This window comes from Hippoglossus hippoglossus, chromosome 9 (genome assembly GCF_009819705.1).
Source record: "Hippoglossus hippoglossus isolate fHipHip1 chromosome 9, fHipHip1.pri, whole genome shotgun sequence".
In the NCBI taxonomy this organism is placed as follows: domain Eukaryota; kingdom Metazoa; phylum Chordata; class Actinopteri; order Pleuronectiformes; family Pleuronectidae; genus Hippoglossus; species Hippoglossus hippoglossus.
In genome coordinates this window covers 28,552,677-28,572,588 of record NC_047159.1, presented here as the reverse complement: position 1 = coordinate 28,572,588, position 19,912 = coordinate 28,552,677, and the positions used below count along the sequence as shown (strand labels likewise).

Sequence of the window (19,912 nt, the reverse complement as noted above, 5' to 3'; positions counted from 1 at the left end):
AAAGGTTGCTCTCTCCTGTTTCGCTACCTCATTTTAATTATATGCAACGTTTGCCCTTTGTCAGAAGATTGTCCCAAAGTTGTTGCAATACTTTGTTGTTCTCATTTTGTGCCCCCGTTTTTTGGACAGTGTTCTACCTGTCTTCTTCATTTCCTCTAATCCTATGTGAAGAACCCGAAGAATATCACCACATGGCCTTCTATTCCTCGAGTGAATTGAAATTATTTTGAATAAAATCCTCACGAGTGTTGAACCCACCTGACTAAACACCAGTGAGTGCAGCTTGAGAATCACTGCAAGTAAGTATTTTGTACGGTCTGTACTATTTTGATCTGTATACCAACAAACAAACTCTTTATTTCTTGTCTTAATTGGCAGCAGGTTCATACCAACTTCAGGAACCTTCAGTTACAACACAGGTTTTACTGGGCTAAGGACAGCAGAGCAAAACTCTGGACAAGGTTCCTTGCTGCTGCCTCACCTATACAGCCATAACCCTTTCTGGTTTGGCGCCATCTTCAGGATAAATCTATTAGGCAAACTTGAATGTTGCATACAGGCGAGGTTCTTACTGGACCTAAACATACACTTAGGGCCCTGGCCGGATAAAATCTAATCTTCTAAGTACAGTTTCTGGTATTGAACCACTTGCTATACTACCATAATCTAACCTCGACCTTAATAACCCTAACTAGCAACGCAAATGTGTTTTAAGGATACAATATCAAATCCATTGTCGGACCTTTTCAGACACGTCATCACATTTATAACTTTTTTTTTTTTTTTAAAACACAGTTTCAGCATTTCGGTTGTACTTCTCCACACCTAGCACATATTCTTTCAGTGACACACTTCTGCTTCTTGCCCCAAATCTTGGAATTTCAACCATCTTCAGTATTGGAAAAGATTCACTTTAACTAAATTCAGCAAATCCAAAATATAGTTTTTTATTTCCTTTTTAGAGTCAGACTCTGTTTTCTCGCTGCCTTTTTTTGTGCATTTTATTACAAACATCTGTCTTCTTACATGTTGTACTTTTTAACATATCAATAGTCTCCATGATGTCAAACTTATGAAAATAACAACAATTCATGCTTAATCATCCAAATAACATTTGTTGATAGTCCTGCCCCTGGAAGTGAGCAGTTAGGGTTCAGCTCCTAGTTATGGTCCTTCATCCACTGCTCAGTCCACTGCACTATCTGCTCCAGGTTGCGATCAAGGTCTTCAGGAGTGTTGCTGGGCAGTTGGTGGACAATATCTTCACTGTAAGCTTCAATGGCTTCCTCATAGATGGTCTGGAAGATCTCACACTGCACATTGTCCTGCAGCTTCTTCCCTGTGTAACCCCTGTCAGTAACAAAGAGGACACCTCAGACAGGAAGGTCATAAACAGGAGCAACTTTGCTCATTAGGGGAGGGCATTTCTAGTTCAGTGAAATATATAAGTAGCCTTTTCTAACAAGTTAGTAAATATTTTTGGGACAGGCAAGGATTGGAGCAGCCACGGTTCCTGCAGTGAAGTTTAGCTGTAAAGAGTGACCGTCGGGATGAAGACCACTTCTCAAGTTTATAGAAAAATGCTCAAATAAAAGTGATGCCAAGATAAAAATGGGGCTAATGCCACTTCAGTAACATAGTTCAAGTCTTCAGTGGTATACCACAGTTTGCAAAAGAGATGAAACAGTTACCGGTTTTATGATTGACCACAGGGACATTTCAGACAGTTAGTATTACCATGTGAAATTTGAATTATCATTAAAACTGCAGTTGATTACCATGGCGTAAAACTCATGTTAAAAACTTTCCAGATTCATTATCTGATCATAGATTAATAACTTAATAAATGTGATCAGTTTTTTGTGAAGAGCAACAGAGAAGAGTAGACACACACACACACACACACACACACACACACACACACACACACACACACACACACACACACACACACACACACACACACACACACACACACACACACACACACACACACACACACACACACACACACACACCTGTGCAGATTAGGATGCAACGTAGTGTTTTAACTTCATTGATGCAGAGGAAGCAATGCCCAGTTTATTCAGGAACATGTAAATATGAATTCAGCAGGTTATTATAAGTTCTACGTGTCCTAGATTACTGAAGAGTAAAGGAGCAGAGACTCTAGTTGACCGGCACAGAGTAATGTGCTAAAGGCTATAATGTTTTTCGCACCGTTTAATCTCTAGTAGACAAAGTCAGTGAAAACTCAGTGAACAGGTCATTTTTACATGGTACATGTGGTTTACAAGTGGCTACTGACAGTGCTATGGGTTCCAAGTGTTCTGCCAGGGAGACACAAGTGACATTCATTTTTTTTTAGTGGGAGTATACACAAAAAAAATGAGTATACACATTGATCAGCAGTGGTATTACTATTTTTGATGAGCAAAAAACAAAGTTCAGCACACAAAAGAGAAAATAAATGAAAGTTACCTGCTCTCCAACCGTGTGTACAGCTGAGTGTTGTCTGTTCGCAGGACAAAGACAATATGAAACCAGCGTTCAGGAAACAGGTCACAGCCATGATAGTCAATAATCACACCACCTTCTACCATCTTTTCATCCAGTTCATCCACCACCTACAGGATAAAACGTCACAATATTTACATCCAGCCCACCCTAATTCAGTCTTGAGTGTTAATTTATTTCATGTTGGTGTGACATCACTAATGGTTGAGTTTTACAGAAGCACTGGGTACATACTCAGACCTGTCCACTAACATGCTGCTTTTGTGGCAGCATGTTTCGATTTCTGTCCAGTATACACCAACATATCAGATCCATGTTTAAAGTTTGAATGCATTATCTCACTCACCCGGTCCTCATCTAAAATTGGGCACTTATACTCTTCGTCATAACCATCATAAAGTTGTCCTAGGGAAAGAAAATCAGATCATCAGAGCAGCCACAACTCTGCCATGCATCGGCAACTTGGCTACGGTCATTAAAGTCTAAATACAAATCATTCAAAACCTGAATGAAGATCCAGAGTAGGGCAGCAGGACAAGAACAATAAAAAGCTTTACATTTGTGGTTTAGATTAGTTTAGGATCCCCATTACCTACAGCCTTGTAGAAGCTATTCTTACAGGGCTCCTTAAAGGGATAGTTCACCCAAAAATGAAAATTCACTCATTATCTACTCATTACTATGCTGATGTTCACGTGTGGATCAAAGCAAACATTTAGGCTAAAAACATGGTGTAAATGACACCGTGTCAAGACAAATATAAATGTTGTGTCTTACGTACACTTGGATGACACCACAGGAGCAGTATGGAGGCACTTTGTTTTTTTCTGTTGTGTTTTTACGCTTGAAGAATCAGTTTCCATTTACTTCAGTTGTATTGGATTTGGCTACAACGCTGTTTACCCCGGAAACTCAACATCATTTTTGTGGACTCAATCACTTCACCCACCCCTCGATCGACATAGTGGTTTGTAGATAGAGTGAATTTTCATTTTAGGGTGAACATGCCCTTTAAAACTAATTTGACATACTGATCATGCAGCCATCACAACATATCACATTAACATTACATTATACACACACACACAAACCCACGTATACACTCGCCTAAAAATTCTAATCATGATCTTGTTTCACACTGGTTTTCAAAACATTATCAAAATACATGAAAACAGCCAGTTCACTCTCACTCACTTCCAATACATCACAACAGACCATTTCACTGCCAGTGTTTCACCCACATTCCAGACTAGTATTCAATGTAATAAACAAAACATATGAATAGAGTCCTATTCACTCAAATATTCCAAGTCCACAATTGAGACTGACCCTCCACAGCTTCAGTCAGTGTTAGACGTTAGTATCAGTGTGTGTTACAATAAGTTAGTTGAAAGTAGTTCAGTAAATTAGTTGACGATTTTACCTTCTTGAGCAAGGTCTCCGATGTTGACATAAGTCAGCTCTGTTCGCTGGGCTACTTCCTTTCCTAAAGTGGTCTTTCCAACACCAGGGGTTCCTATAAGGCAGAGGGTCAACATTTAGTTATAATGTATACGACATCATCTGGTGAGATCTGATCAGGCTGCTAAGCAGTGCCAATGACTCGCAATGAAGATGCAATTGTGTGGTATTTAATAATCATTTACGGTTAGGAATGAGGTGGAGTTGGACTTCAGCTGCAGTCCCAGAGGAAACCATGGGACTTGCAGTTTATGCTGCCAGATTTGGCTTAAATATACTGATGTCCCTGATAAGATGCTGTTTGATTGACTAACTTTGAATCATTCAATATTTATAAGATCGTCAATTAAGCGCCGAACCAAAGATGATAGTTTACTGTAATAAAAAAGTGCTCACAGTGTAGAAGCTTTATTAGTGTTGGTTATTAGATGAATAACTCACTTAACGATGATTTGATTCCGGCTACAGTGATCGGCCTGCAGACCTAATAAGTGCAGCACTGATATATTTTTTAAGACCGAGCCGTTGAGGAGTCCGTCACCTGTTAGCAGAACGTTCGGGCGCTTCCTCATCTTCATGTCTGACCAGCAGCCGACACGTGTCTGGACGACGATCTACCTGAAAGACACATCCGTCCTGTCAGCTCTTTCTGCCAGCGCACACGGACTCTGGAGCGTTTCAATCGAAATATGAGACAAACCTGATTCAGGGGATCCAGACGAAATGACTTGGTTAGCTAGAGAGCTGTAGCACATCGACACACAAACACAGCAGCAATGTGACGTTTTACGCCAGCCTTACGTCACTTTTACGGCAATCACTACCAACTTTACGACGCTTCGAGTTTAAGGTTTGAAAAGGTAAACTCAGCTTCACAGCTCACTTAAGCTTTTCAACGGCAGTCTCTATACAAACAATAGAACACCCGAACAAGGATTTTAAGTGACGAAAACCCCGAGGTCCACTTCTGACACAGCAAGTGGTCAAGTAAGGTAAGTCATCTTCTTCACGTGTACGAGTGAAAACATCCCAAAGACCAGCTAGTCCAACAAGCGTTTCTTATCGCCCAAACACATAAGTTAAAGTGTGTGTGTGTGTGTGTGTGTGTGTGTGTGTGTGTGTGTGTGTGCGCGCGCGCACAAGAGCGAAGAAACCTTGAACACACAGCAGCCTGTGGTCCTTCTGTACACTGAGCAGTATGTCCTGTCTCTGCACAACCAGCAGCTTCAGCAGCACCAGCTCTTCACACCAGCTCTTCACACCAGGTCCTCCCTGAACTGCTGCTCAGTGTGAATGATGAACAAGCTTTCTCTTGGAGATAAAACAGCTTCTAGCAGAGTAAGTTCTTTCCCATGATTCTGACACTATGTGCTTTGTTTTCTACTAGTACGTTTTCTTCAGTAAGCTATCTGACAAATAGATTTTGATTAATATAGTTTAACAGGCAGGGTTTTCTATAATTTTGTCCACCCACCGACGTCAGTCACAGTAGAGCAAATAACAGAAACCTAATCAGAAACAGAACATTTGGAGGATTTTTTAAAGGACTGTTGCATTTGAATGTGTTACTTTTTGCAGATTAGTATCTAATAAAGTGCCCACTGAGTGTATGTATTATACAATACACACAGGATTATGACACACAATGCTGAGGGATAGAAGATCTTTCTTGTCAATTCTACAGTTTGCAACTAGCTTTTCCTCCAATTAGTTGCTTTCAGGAATAACATAATTTCTTACTCTGTCAGTTGCCATTAGTAAAGTACCAGTTCTTCATTGAGAACATAGGGAGCTTTGCTTCCCCCTGTAGGTTACATTTAACATCTGGTACTGCCATGTAATGTTATCTATTGTGCCTTTAATTTATCAGCCTCCACTCACTGTAGATATCCTCCCTCAGTTGTCCCTTTTAATCTTTTATAATTTTTGTTTTGCTTGTTATTTATAATAGTTAAACCACTGGGTGGATCCGTCTTTCACTGATCTGCCAGCAGAAAGCTTTTCTCTGCCTGGAAGGAGTAAGGTTTCGGGCTCTAAGGCTGAGCCCAAGAGGGCGAGGAAGAGGAAAGGAGAGGACAGCAGGCGGGACCCTGCAACATCTTACCTGCTGAAAGAGCCAGGCCAGAGGGACCAGGATGAACCCTGGGTGAACAGATACATGCCCTGTTCACAGGTCAGCATCATCACTGTTTGTTTGTTTGTTTGTTTGTTTGTTTGTTCTGGTATATATGAATATGTTTAGAATTAGCCAACTGTTCTGAATCCAAATGGCCACACCATGAATCAGCAGATGGTGTTGGGTGGTGGGCCCCAGGGGTTTAAAATACACAATGAGAAATAATTTATGACTTAACTTGTTGCTGTGGACACTAACACATGCCTACACCTTGACTGCATAGTCCGTATGAAAGTCTTTCTCTTTCTCACCAGTTCTGAACAGGATTCACATGTATAGTTTATTTGCAAGCCTCGATCTAGAAATTTGCATAAATACACAGGGTGTCTTAAAATATGATATATAAATAAGATGCTTGTTCACATTAACTCATTAAATCCTTATTTAAGGCATAGCAACCTCAGTATATATATGGAATGACGATGGTATATATCAGTATCCGTCATCATATATCCCATACATTTTGCTTCTCTGTAGAGTAGTTTGCCACATGTTGTTATTATTATTATTGGCCGTGAAGCTGTAGGACAGATGTAAGCAGATTTGACACGCACAGCCAGGACATCAGGGTTAAAATGACCAGAACGATCTGGATTCATGATCCGACAATTAATAACTGAAGTAAAACCCAGCTTATACAGGAACATAAATATCAATTCACAATGTTGTTATAAAGATCAGCTTGTTATAAAGATCAGTGATGCACCTCAATGCAGCTGGGCTGACAGGGGGGGTAGTGCATCAATCTGGAGAGCATCAAAATAACCAAGTCACTATTGATTTTATTTAATTATTTATGGGTGAGGGGGCTGCCCTGCTGCAACAAACAATTGTAAAGGAAACACTGATATGTCTGTTTGTGAAGGCTGAGCTAGCTGTCCACAAGAAGAAGATTGAAGAAGTCGAGAACTGGATTAGAGTCCACACAAACTCATCAAAGGTAATTGGAAATTTAATTTTTCATTTTAATTGTCTGTGATAAGATTGAACTTGAAGATTGAAAGATTTGCCCCAGTTCTGACATATTAATTTAGTGATGTGAATAACAACCAATTCATTTCCTTCCTGGTAAACAATATGAGGAAATTCCTATAACTAGTGAAAAACTTGTCATAAGTAAGTCAGTCATTTAATGATTCTTGTTTGGAGACCAGGACACATCAAGAATTAAATTAATCTTGCAGACTGAGCTATAATTTTATTAATTTGTCATTATAATTATATACAATTTTTATTTGTGGAGGTCTTTAGTAAGGAGGCATGTTTAGCCTGCCTGTTGTCATTTACAGGGTGGTATCTTACTGCTTACGGGACCATCAGGCTGTGGAAAGACTACAACAGTCCAGGTTTTGTCTCGGGAGCTGGGCTTCAGGATTCAGGAATGGATCAACCCCACCAACCTGGAGCCATACAGCAGCAGTCAGGATGGTCAGGAGAATCCCTCTCTATTACCTGTCTCATACCTGTCAGTGTCACTGTGATTGATATACAGTCCCATCCAAAACTATTGGGGCTGAAATGCCAGGTTGTTTCTTTTGTACTTTGAGACAATTCAAGAACAAAAGATGAATATGAGACTAAAGTTTTGAATTTTAGTATTCATTTCTGGGTATTTATATCAAGCAGATCTTAAAGCAACTTAAAGAAAATAATCTGTCACAATTGGTTGATTAACTCAATAAGTACATCAAGCCTGTGGCCTACTGACATTACCAAACTTACATGCTATGTCTCAAGTTGTTTAACAACTCAGGACAACTTTAAAAGCAGATGTTTTGATGACACCAGGTGGTTCTTGTGGTGTTGATGAAGCCATGTGAATAAACACTCACAGAAGTGTGCATCAAATGAGAAAGTCCCCGTCATCCCAGCGACTCCTCTGAAGTCTTGTTTCATATTCATCTTTTCATCTTAAACACAAATTTCCTCAATTTACAACAAAAGAAAACTGGCCTTGCTGTTCCAATAGTTTTGGAAGTGACTGTGAATGAAAAGGACCTTCTTGATGTGAAACTGACCAGAAAATTGTTTGTTGCTTTTGTTGGGACTGAGTCAGAGCAGTTGGCATTGATGTATTGATCTGCTTTATTACTTTTATTACCTTAACTGCTTTGTTATTTAAATGTGTCTAATATGTTGTCCACCCAGCGTTTGTTAATTAGGATGAATGCTTTTTAAGTTTTTATGCCTCCCCTCAGGCCACAGCCAGTGGCCGGAGGCATTATGCTTTTGAACACGGTAACTCAGGGACACCTTGAGGGAATTTCTTCAGATTTGGCATACACGTTCACTTGGACTCAAAGATAAAATGATTTGATGTGGGTGGTCGAAGGTCAATGGTCAAGATCACAGTGACCTCATGTTCTTGACGCATGCATGAATGTGAAATATGGGACATCTAAAAAATATTCACTTGGATTCAAGCAATAACTCCTTAGGAAATGAGTTTATTGTGACCACACAATGTTTAACTGAAGACATCCTATTTATAGGTGGCAATTATTTATCATAATCATATGTCAATATAGTGATACTTCACATTTCTCCCAAAAATAATAGCTATTATTAAATTCAGTTTAGTCAACTATGGCATATCATATGGGAAAAAAATAATGTAGACTGAAGCTTCACTGAGTGGCGGAGGAATACAATTGCAGGCCAGTAATTCTAGTTGGGTGAGTGCAGACGAAGTGTTCTCATGTGATAGATATTCTCAGGTACCTAGATCACTCTCAAGTGTCAGCATACAGGCCTCCCCCCCTGCTTTTCTGATGTGACTCTGACTCTCCATTTTTGTCAGAGTGGAGGATGAATGGATTCTCCTGCAGCTCCCAGTTAGCCCAGTTTAAGGAGTTCCTCCTCAGAGCCAACAAGTACTGCTGTCTGCGAATGACGGATGATGATGGAGCTACAGAAAGAAAGCTCATACTGGTAGAGGTATGTACTGCGTCTTCAAATTAAGCCAATGTGTTCACCCCAGTATGTCAATTCTATTCATTTTGGTAGCTCAGCAAAAGAGCTAGTAAGATTTAGCTATTTACTGAGTTTAGCTATTTACTGTGCTGTGGCCCTCTCCTGCTTCAAATCTGTTTACCGTGGGGACGGTAGTTACACAGCCCACTGAGCCAAGGAGTGAGAGTAAATATTAGTTTGGATAACGTTTAAACGTTGCAATAACATTGCCACATTGACAATAACAAACTCTTGTATACTGCTACATCTGAAATGTGCTTAGTTCAACTCTTTGCATTCCTAATGCCACGTGACATATTTATGTTGAGATGATGAACAAATTGCCCCTTGCAAAAGGTCTTTGGAGGAGCAATGAAAGAGTTGTATTTTCAGGCATGTTAAAAGTGTATGGTAACTATTCCACTCTGTCTAAAGATGTATTTTGCTTAACATTCCAATTTGATTAAAGCTGGTTAGAAATGACTAATAAATATTCGACTCATAATGTCACTTTTAGTACATTTTGGGTTAATTACCCAGCACTATTTTGGCTCCGGTTGTGCAATATTGGTTAACTGCTGTCGGAAACTTGATCTAGAAGGCTTCTAATCTTTCAAGTAACTGTTCAAAATGACAATAATCAGGGGCAGAAATTTCCAAATGTATATGCTCCTACAATATAATGAATGGTTGATTATGTCATAAAAAACTGTCACTCTTTAAGTTGGTCAATGATAGATGCCAAGATTTGACACACAAAGAAACAGGAAGAGACTAAACTCATTACCATGCTAGATTGTTTTTAAAAAAGATAGACATGTCGAATGCTTGTTTGTTTAGACGATATGTTTAATCTATACACCTGAGTTAACACTTAGTCATCCTTCCCTCAGGATTTACCCAACCAGTTCTACAGGCAGCCTGGCAGCCTGCACGATAACCTAAGGTGAGAGCAGGCCAGGTTTCACCCTGCATTTCCTCACATTTCCTTACCTTCTCATAGAAAACCAGGATTAGTAACTGTAGTGATACACAATAATTAACCCAGACTTAAAAAGTAATGATAGAATAATTGTGAACAGAACCAGCTCTCCTGTTTTAACTTGGTAAGGATGGGAGGCCTTTCTTGATGCTATTTCATCTCATGTTTCCTCCTCAACATCAGGAACTGGCGGGCTTGATGAAAGCCGTTCTACAGGACAGAGTGTTCATTGATGTTTTCAGTGCTAAGAGCTTCTTACTGTATACTATGTGTCTAATATTGTATACTGTGTGTGATATTGTGTCTTTCAGGCACTTTGTGAAGACCAGTCGAAGTCCCCTGGTGTTCATAGTGTCAGACAGTCTGAGTGGAGACCGCAGCTCGCGCTTTCTTTTTCCCAGAGAGATCCAGGAGGAACTGGTCATCAGCACCATCAGGTTCTAAATGCAGTCCGTGACAGGGAAACCCACATTAGAGCCTAGAGAACCACGTTAGAGACAGTTCCTGCTTTGAACTGATGAGGGAAACATGCTTATCTTCATTCCTGGCCAGATTTACTTAGAACATGGTGTTGCATGGCACTCTTGGGGCAGTTTGGGTTTCCAGATTAGTTCACAGGTCAGAGGTATAAGCCTTAAAAGGATAGTTCACCGAAAAATGAAAATTCACTCATTATCTTCTCACCGCTATGCTGATGGAGGGGTGGGTGAAAGTGTTTGAGTCCACAAAACGCTTTCGGAGTCTCAGGGGTAAACAGTGTTGCAGCCAAATTCAATTCAATTGAAGTAAATGGGACCCCTTCTTCAGACGTAAAAAAACATCCGAAAATAGCACAACATGCCTCCATACTGCTGGTTTGGTTTTACACCATGTTTTAAGCCTAAATGTCCTCTGATATCCCCCTCTCATGTTCAGGCACAGACACAGTAAAACCGCACACACACTCCCCACACGTTTACATGGGGCTGATATGAATCCCATCTAGAGATTTTCTGCTGCAAATAGGACAATCAGTAAATCCAGCCGAAGACATTTTTCCTTGTGTTATTAGTGCCATCCTTCAAATGCATATGCAATGACAAGAGAGAGGTGCACCTTGAAGATTGCCCAAATTGTGACTTAAAGAGGCTGTGACTGCTTGATAAAATACATATATGTCTGGGCCCATGTGTCACATTTGTGGCTAGAGAACAAATAAGCCTGACCCTAAGTATTGAAATGCAGATCTGTTATAGTCTATGTGGTGAATCCACAGTGGATAATAGGGGTATATTATATAGTATAATAGTTAATTTTTATGTATTTTTATTTTTGTGTCATGGACACAGATTGCCCAACCCTTATGATTTCATAAGATGCCGAATCTACAGGTTATTTTAGATCTTGGTCTCAAAGAAAATATTCTGCTGTGTCTCCTAAACTTGGCAAATAAAATCTGCTACTAAAAAGTTTGCAACCTAAAGCACATTAACATTTTTTTGAACCAGAAGATAAATGAAAGACATTTTCCTGAGAAGTACGTGAAGTATTCAATTTCACCTCTTTTACCCACTAAACAAAGTGTCCTCCTGTGAAGACACAAACCTGCCGTTCTCTAGGGCTAAAGGTGGTGTATAACGCTCTGGCTTACCTAATTAAATTTAGCTCATCTACCAAACAAGAGAGAATCAGGTCTATACGAAGTGTATTTTCTCATATTCAATTAGCCTGCTGAATTTACCTGAAGATTATTTTGTGTGTTCTCTGTTTCCAGTTTTAATCCAGTTGCCCCAACCATGATGATTAAAGTCCTGACCCGCATTTCAACCCTGGAAGCAGGAAAGGTGAGGGGAGGCTTCACAGTTGTTTACACATTTTGCCTTTTTTTTTTATCTACAGTATGTTTTCCCATTACTCCACACAGAGCTGTGGAAGAATGAGTGTACCAGAAAAGGGTGTGTTGGAGATGCTCTGTATGGGAAGCTCAGGAGATATTCGCAGTGCAATCAACAGCCTACAGTTTTTTTCCCTCCCAGGTCAGTAAATCCACACATCTCACCTCACCACAGCGTACATATGCCTTCCGTGGAATTAAATACGCAACCCTTTTGATTTTCCTGACCATATGGCTTTGTCTCACTGTAACTCTCCAGACACATCCTTGGAAAAGGAACTTTGGAGAATGAAAAAGGACAGACCTGTGATTTCAGTGGGCAAAGTTGTTTCCAGAACAAACCAGAGGAAGAATAAGTCCAAACATACAAAGGAGCAGGAAGAGGAACAGGAACAGGCTATTGGAGTTAAAGATGCTTCTCTGTTCCTGTTCAGAGCACTGGGAAAGATCCTGCACTGCAAACGTGAGTCATATCTCCCAGTTATCATAGTCTTTTCAAGATTTCCTGAAAATAGTTCCCAACTATTGCACTATTGTGAGTTTTTTTTTACTTGTCAGCGGATTTGTTGATATTAAGGCTTATTTCTTAGGGTTTGATTTCAGACATCATCATCTGCCTACTAATTCCACAAACACCTTTCTGGCTGTCTGTCTGTATTTCTGTATATTTCGCGAACCATTCATCTAATGAACGTCGCACTTGGCATGCATGTTGTTGGTGGCCCAGGGAAGTGCATTGTTAAGTTTGGGGGGATTTGGACAAGAGATATATATTCATATACAATATTAATCAAAATTGAAATAAAGAGGCGAACAATGCTTTGTAGTTATACTTCAGCTGTAGTAAGGAACTGGCAACCTTTGGCCAATATCTGTCCCGCTAGATCATTTACATAATTCGATTTTTTCTCCACTATATCAGACTGATAATGAGATTCATGGGGGTTGCTGGTGTGTTGCTGGTGTGTGCTGTGGTGGTAGCAATTTGTCCCTCAAGTAAAAGCACAAGTACCTTTATTGGAGAAGATTGTGTCAATTGCTTTACACCACAGTCAGACCTCAGAAATTGCTGACTTGTATCGATTAAAACATAACCCCAGTTATGTAAATAATTCAAATTTTTATATGAACCACACACATCATATCATCACAAAAAATCATTGATGAAAAAAATCTTCAACGCAAATAAATCAGCTAGGGTGAACACAAAGATTTCTAACTTCAATCTGAAGTAGGCGATGCATTACATAAGGCCAAGCAAACAGTTTTTTCCAAACAGGCAGGTTTAGAAGAGGCACTGCACTGGTCAACTATAATTTTAAAAGAAATCTGATCACTGATGAGAATAGCTGCTGCACTGTGGCTTTTGCTGATCAATCACTAGTTCAGTATTTGTAACCTACACTGAGGCAAATTGTTTGCTTGGTTGTTTGTCATCAACAGGGGTGAATCATGAAGCAGCTGAAGGTGTCCCTGCACCTGCCCTATCGTCTCACCTGGCACATCACCACAGAAAAACATTATTAGTAGAGCCTGAGGTAAAAAGCTTTGTCTCTCTCTAAAAGGTAACAAACATTTTTAATCAAACTCCTTTTAATCTTTGGAACACTCACAACTTGTTTTTATTTGTTTTTAGTTTGTTGTTGAACGTTCACACATGTCTGGAGAGTTCTTCAACTTGTACCTCCACCAGAACTACCTAGACTTCTTTTCTGAGGTGGAGGATGTGGCCCGAGCCAGCGAGTATCTATCTGATGCTGACCTCCTCACTTCTGATTGGACGGTCAGTCTTTCCCGAGACATGAAGAATGAATCAGAATGCTTTGACTTTAGGGTTCCTGTTGTTTGCAAACTATACTTTAGGTGTTGCCTTCACATTAATAAAGCATACCATTAGATACCAAGGTGGCAGTGGTTTATAACACAAGAGACACTTTGGAAAGTTCTGACAGCAGTAGTTAATTCTCTGTAGAAGGACCTGCCTGCAGGAGAAATGTAAGTAGTAAGTGGTTGAGTAGAGAGTGACAGCTTTATTAAATTCAATTGTCCAGTATTTTCATTGTCTGTATTTTAACTATATGGTAAGTGGTGAACTGATGGTGAACAACAATCTGTGCCTGTGTTGTGCTGTTTTCAGAGCCGAAGCACCATGGAGGATTATGGGTCTTCAGTGGCCACCAGAGGTCTTCTTCACTCAAACTCTCAACAAGTTTCTGTTGGATTTAGACCACTTCACAAACCCAGCTGGCTGCTAGTCAGCAAGAAGGTAAGACACATCTATTAACACGTGAATTTAGTTATTTTAGTTACAATCATAGTTAGTTAGATTGTGAGCTCCATACATCCATTACAAAAAAAACACAATGTCTTGAATATTTACATATTTCTCTCGTGGCACTTATTGTTCTTGATCAGCCCATAGACTGTAAACACTGAGATCAATATTCTTTCTTTGTCTAATAATGAATGGGAAAATCCAATGAAAGCCTTAAGACAGGGCAGTGTTACTCTGATGAATACATAAATAACTTCACCAGACACGTAAAAAAAATAGTGGGCAATCAGGATTGATTTGTAATCATTTTACAAAAGAAAAGGCATAACCATTGTTGGAAAGCACAATATGCTTCCTTCCCTGCTTAAACTAACCAGCAGGTTTACTGTAGTGTTGCTCACACTAGATGTCTCTGCAGTATTAGATCAGAACTATTTTTGTTCATTTACTTGTACAAATAGATAAAAAAACAAACAATTAAATGCTCTGAAACCAGGTGCCCCAATTATAAACAAAACACACATTTTGATGAGTATTTTGATCTTTGAACAAAAAGGAAAAGTTCCATGTAGGAAGCTAGAACATTTCTTACATTACAAAGATCACCAAGGATCACAAAAAACTATTTGATCTGCTTCAAATGTGTCCTATCTGAGCGACCTAAAGAAGTAGACTTTAAATGCAGCGACTGTAGATAAGACTGTAATGAGACTGATGTTGTTCCTGTCAGCACCGGGAGAACTGCCTGGCGGCTCAGTCCCTGTTCAGGAGCTTCTGTCTGACACCAGTCAGTCTGCAGACGGAGCTGCTGCCATACCTGGCCAAACTCACTAGTCCTATGAGGAACCAAGGTAACACACACAAACACACACAGACAATTTGCAACCTAAATCTGAAAACACGTTTTAACGCTCAAACAGCCATCTTCACTTTCTAAAAATCTCCTCACTTCCAAGGTCCCAAGAGAACTCTGTGTGTTCCTCAAAAAGATACTCAAGTACACACGCAAATATGATACTGTATATTATTTTTATGCTGCACACCAACATAGCTGCATGCCAACATAGCTGTGTGTGAGGACAAAATGACTCGGCAACGCATTGACAGATTTACACCAAACTCGGGTGGAAATGTTACTTGAGAGGGTATTGCCAGATGATTAAAGTCAAGGTCAACAGAAATTGGTCAAAAGACACTCTTTCCAAGATATCTCTGAAAATAGAGACAACCTGTAGCTTATATTAATCAGAATATCATGATGACATCATGAAATGGTATTTTTACACTTTACTCCTCTGATGCTATTCACTGGAAATTTTGTTGCATCAGCCACTGCAAAGCCTCCTATGTTAAAATGCGCAAAAATAGTCATCGTACTGTCTTGTATTTTTAAGTGATCTTTGACATTAATTTTGTTATTTTGCTGTCGTGTTGCCTGCACTGTAAAAAACTGCTCGGACATTATGTGTTGCTGAAGATTGTCATTTTGTGACCAATGAACAAAGTTGATTAATTTGTTATCAAGTCTATGCTATCATTTTTATGTCTCTGTGCTGGCGACACCTAGTGGCCGGAGGCATTATGCATTTGTATTGTCCCTACATCCATCCATCCCATTCTTGCGAATATAATATCATAAAAACACCTTGGAGGATTTTTGTAAAATTTGGGTCAAAAGTTCAGTTTGAGTCAAGGATAAAAAGAATAGAGTTTGGAGGTCAAGGGACACGTTTACCTCACAAAACCCTCTTTTGCTTCATGAACACAATGTCTTAAGAACGCTTCAAGAGAATCCTTTCAAATATGGCACAAATGTTCTAAAATGTTCTAACAACTGACTGATTAGATTAAGGTGGTCAAGGTCACACGGGGTTCACAAAACAGGTTTTTGTCTTGAACGTCAAATCTGCCTTTAGGGAATTTCTTCAAATTTCGACCAGTTGTCACATGGACTCAAAGATTAACTGACCACTGAAATCTAATCAAAGTTAAAGGTCACAGTGATAAGTCTGGAAACAGACGACAAACAACAGAAGTGATGAAAGAGTGTGTCAGTTCATGAACCTTTACTAATCTATGTGTTCTGTGATACAATGTTTCCCTCAGCTCAGATAGCCTTTATTCAGGACGTGGGTCAGATGTCACTGAGGAGCTTCTCCATCAGGTACAACACACATTTTATCTTCACTTAATCCAATTGGATTCAAGAAAAGTTACCTTGACCCTAGTCTGCATTCCCAAAGATCTAACCAGCCTGTTCAGCAGTAGTCTGTAATTCCCTGCTAACAGAGGAGAGGAGTGGAACATATGAAGAGATGACAGGAACATTACACAGTGTTGTCCTGAACCAGCATCTTTTAATTCCATCGGCTAATATATATTGTTGACTAAATAATTTTGACTCAGGGTTTCCTACCAGCTTTTTTACTTTTAAAAGCTGCTGACTAAAGGATTTGAATGTTACTATTGATTAATAACACACCTGTTAAAGTAATCACAATATATTTTTGATAGAATTATACAACAGCGTTATTACTAGTCTATTTTAGTGAATTAAAGACTTTGAAGAACTTGAGGTTTGCCTCTTGACACCTAACAAAACTCAGTAAAATTCAGAGCTACTAGTCTGCTGGTTACAAACTGATCAGTCATGTTGGAGAGAGTTAATTTATATTATTATCTTCCCAGCAAATAATTGGGGGGGAGTTGTTGTGATCAGTCTGTCTGTAATAAGTTAATTTCCAAATTACCAGAGCAGAACTTGAAAACCATTTGGAATTTCCTCATGAAACTTTACAATTATGTGGCACCTTTTGATATTTTGAATTTCATGAGAGAAATATTCTGACTTCATCTAACACTTACAGAGTCAAATTATCTGCTATTTTAAGGTTTGCTTTAATGCTTTAATGAACCTTTATAGGAGTGTGCAATATCACCTAAAAACAATATCACGGTGAACTACCATATTTACCTCTGTACCAAATGATAATTAATATCTTCTGAAATAATGATCTGTCCTCAAAGTTCTTATTAATTATTTTGTTTTGTTTTAAGACTGACTTTTATTTATTTGAAGTACTTTCTAGTTCTTTCTAAGAACTTTTTAAAATAGTAAAAATTGTTGTGACAATCCAAAACAATTATTGTGCTCTAAATATATCTTAATGATACCTGTATGGATTATTACATTATTTTAACGAACTTGTGATAAACTGCTTATTGAGACCTCAGACTCTGGTCGGGAGGCAGAGGGCGGCTAAAATGTGTGCAGTCAGCGCTGACAAAACAGGAAATGAGCCCACATAGCAAACCGAGTGGTTATTTAGGCCTGTGGAGTTTCTGAACAAGTAGGTGGCAGTCTGTATCAAAGAAGGAATGTATTGCCCATCTGTAGGCTGGGATTGCTGCTAGCAAACAGGAAGGAGGTGAGCTCCATATAGTCCACTCTCAGGGGAAGTCCTTTGTAACCTGGTGTGTTTCAAAAAGCTGTATCGAAATTCAAAAAATACAAATTTTAAACTGAAATATCAACACAAAGTCCACTAACCTGAGTCTGAAGCTCAAGTCTATTAAATATGATCAATTAATAAATTTAGGGAACATAACTATGCTAGGTAGGGAAAGTACATTACTAATACCACAGTGTGCACAGGATTGTTTATCTCTTTGGTTAGACAATCATTGGCAGTCATAAGTCGTTTCCAGTCGTCCTGCGGAGGATCTCCAAAGAATTGGGTCCTAACTCTTTCTCCAGTTTGCCTTTCACACATGAACAACATAGCAGGAGGTTCCCTGCACAGATGCGTTCACAACAGCAACAAATTATATGCAGTATTCAGGTGAGGGGTGGTGCAGCAGGCATAAGCAGGACGTAAGGTATTAATTCTGCTGCAGAGTGCCCATGTTCTTGTTTGCAACACATCAACACAAGCATTGGCTCTTATCATCACAAACTTTTATATTACATTACATTACATATCATTTAGCTGACGCTTTTATCCAAAATGACAATAAGTGCATTCAACCATGAGGGTACATTAGCTCGCAAAGGCTCTCCTGCTGTGTTCACAGACTTCACACATGGTCTCCCCCAGACTTTCTGCGGACTTTATACAAGGGAGCCAGTCGTAGAAAATCTGCAAGAACTCCGGAAGCTCTCACTCTGTCATTTGCATTCACACATACACCTCCTCTAGAGAAACTGCGAAGGATCTCCAAAGTTTAGTGCATGTCTGAAGAAGGAATAATGTTCTACTTGTTAGACCAATATAGATATTGGATTCTTTGAAATGTTTTTCTATTCTTCGGTTAAATAACCTGTTGACTTCATTATGTTTCCTCTACATCTGAACGTCTGCACCATTGATTGTTAATCCACGGGTATCCATAGTAATATAGTTACCTTAGGCACTGATTTAGAATGATGTTGAGATGTCCTGAAAATATACTGTATCTTTTATTCTGTCTCAACCATGTAGCTTTCTATGTTACTGGTGTAAATTGTATTAGATCATACCTTTTTATACTGTCCCTCTATTTCTCTATTTGGCTTTGTGTTGTCTGTGTCCAGATTAAAACTGGAGACTCTGACAGATAAAGAGCCGGGCCAGCTGGAAACAGATGGGGAGGAGGAGCAGGAGGTAAAAGAGGAAGGCCGGGGTGGAGCTGAGGAAGGTTTGCCAACCAGTCAGCCTCAACCTACCACAAATCAAGTTCTTTTGGAGGAGGAGGGCTTGATCATCGAGGAATATGACAGTGACTGACACACACAGCTCCACCGTACACCCACTGTCATACTGTGACACACTTGCCCTTTTTTGATTGTCCAGTTTGTATTGTATGGATTTTTGTTTAGTTAATGTGTTTAGTCTGGAGGAAGTTAGGGCCATGTGAAATAGTACAATAAGTTCTGAGGTTAATTTTGATATGTGAAAAATGTAGTTACTCTTCAAAGGTTGCTATACTTACAATATTTTGACTTTAGTTTAGCCTTTTTCCCAGATTGTATGATTGATCCCAGGACTGAATAAATTCCCCACGTGCCCCTAACCCTCTTCCATAGAAGGTTGATGACTGTGATAACAGTTCTGGTATTACCAGTCATTTTTCCTAACTGAGGTCATATGTACAAAATATGTTTTCAAACAAGATTGTTGTCCTGTAAAGTCTGAATTGAATGGGATGCTGTGGCTTGTCACAGGCTCATATTGAAAGCATAGAGATTAAGTATCAACATTTTCCAAAGTTACCCTTAACAGTTCATTTCTAGCTGCTGAAAATGTGTCAGTATTTATTAGTTCCAAGTCTGCGTTCAGCATTTGTTGTTTTTGTACTTTGCATCTTTTTGTTTTGATGATTGATTGTTGAGCCTGGAGTATTCTGTCCAGGCTCTAACCCTAGCTGAAACTAAAATCCTTGTGTCACTCTGTCTTGATGGTGAAAAATAAGAAATATTACAATAATGCTTATTGAGGGATAAATTGTTTGAATCTAAATAAGCATGTGAATAAAAACAATGTTTGAAAAGCTGATCATATATCTTGAAAACAAATTTTTTATACTCTCCTTTCACACACCCTCTCATTCAATATTTACACAGCAGTTTCACATGAAGCTCCTTTAAATAATCCCTGTGGTGATGGTGACTCACTATCACTCACAGTTGTAAATCCA

The 19,912-nt window shown here is 39.2% G+C and overlaps 2 protein-coding genes across 5 annotated transcripts; one reads left to right on the top strand and one right to left on the bottom strand.

The window, feature by feature from the left end:
• Positions 1 to 271: 271 nt before the first annotated feature.
• On the top strand, positions 272 to 19,770 carry rad17 (RAD17 checkpoint clamp loader component). Of its 2 annotated transcripts, none has more exons than XM_034595763.1 (17): positions 272 to 299; positions 5,203 to 5,316; positions 5,930 to 6,151; positions 7,020 to 7,094; positions 7,444 to 7,582; positions 8,955 to 9,091; positions 10,000 to 10,052; positions 10,400 to 10,525; positions 11,842 to 11,911; positions 11,992 to 12,103; positions 12,221 to 12,424; positions 13,405 to 13,499; positions 13,598 to 13,744; positions 14,099 to 14,227; positions 14,967 to 15,087; positions 16,343 to 16,400; positions 18,810 to 19,770. In XM_034595763.1, exons 2-17 carry the CDS (start codon positions 5,272 to 5,274, stop codon positions 19,000 to 19,002), a joined length of 1,926 nt encoding a protein of 641 aa, XP_034451654.1. In that variant the 5' UTR covers positions 272 to 299; positions 5,203 to 5,271; the 3' UTR covers positions 19,003 to 19,770. The 2 variants fall into 2 exon arrangements, with proteins under 2 accessions (XP_034451654.1, XP_034451653.1); XM_034595762.1 differs by lacking the exon at positions 272 to 299 and adding an exon at positions 4,821 to 4,970.
• On the bottom strand, positions 932 to 4,810 carry ak6 (adenylate kinase 6). Of its 3 annotated transcripts, none has more exons than XM_034595877.1 (6): positions 4,679 to 4,810; positions 4,520 to 4,596; positions 3,941 to 4,033; positions 2,864 to 2,922; positions 2,482 to 2,627; positions 932 to 1,350 (listed from the first exon to the last, which is right to left on the bottom strand). In XM_034595877.1, the coding sequence occupies exons 2-6, from the start codon at positions 4,554 to 4,556 to the stop codon at positions 1,161 to 1,163; spliced, it is 525 nt and encodes a 174-aa protein (XP_034451768.1). In that variant the 5' UTR covers positions 4,557 to 4,596; positions 4,679 to 4,810; the 3' UTR covers positions 932 to 1,160. The 3 variants fall into 3 exon arrangements, with proteins under 3 accessions (XP_034451768.1, XP_034451769.1, XP_034451767.1); XM_034595878.1 differs by having other exon boundaries at positions 4,520 to 4,592; positions 4,679 to 4,771; XM_034595876.1 differs by lacking the exon at positions 4,520 to 4,596 and having other exon boundaries at positions 4,679 to 4,760.
• Positions 19,771 to 19,912: the final 142 nt, after the last annotated feature.

Bases quoted from the DNA above. Each gene is read 5' to 3' on its own strand.
- rad17 (XM_034595763.1), top strand. From the start codon at position 5,272: ATGATGAACAAGCTTTCTCTTGGAGATAAAACAGCTTCTAGCAGA. The intron at 5,317-5,929 runs GTAAGTTCTTTC...TATTTATAATAG, and splicing joins ATAAAACAGCTTCTAGCAGA to TTAAACCACTGGGTGGATCC. The intron at 12,425-13,404 runs GTGAGTCATATC...TGTCATCAACAG, and splicing joins AAAGATCCTGCACTGCAAAC to GGGTGAATCATGAAGCAGCT.
- ak6 (XM_034595876.1), bottom strand. From the start codon at position 4,733: ATGTGCTACAGCTCTCTAGCTAACCAAGTCATTTCGTCTGGATCCCCT. The intron at 2,923-3,940 runs GTAAAATCGTCA...TTCTTTCCCTAG, and splicing joins CGGAGACCTTGCTCAAGAAG to GACAACTTTATGATGGTTAT. The intron at 2,628-2,863 runs GTGAGTGAGATA...TTTATCCTGTAG, and splicing joins CAATTTTAGATGAGGACCGG to GTGGTGGATGAACTGGATGA.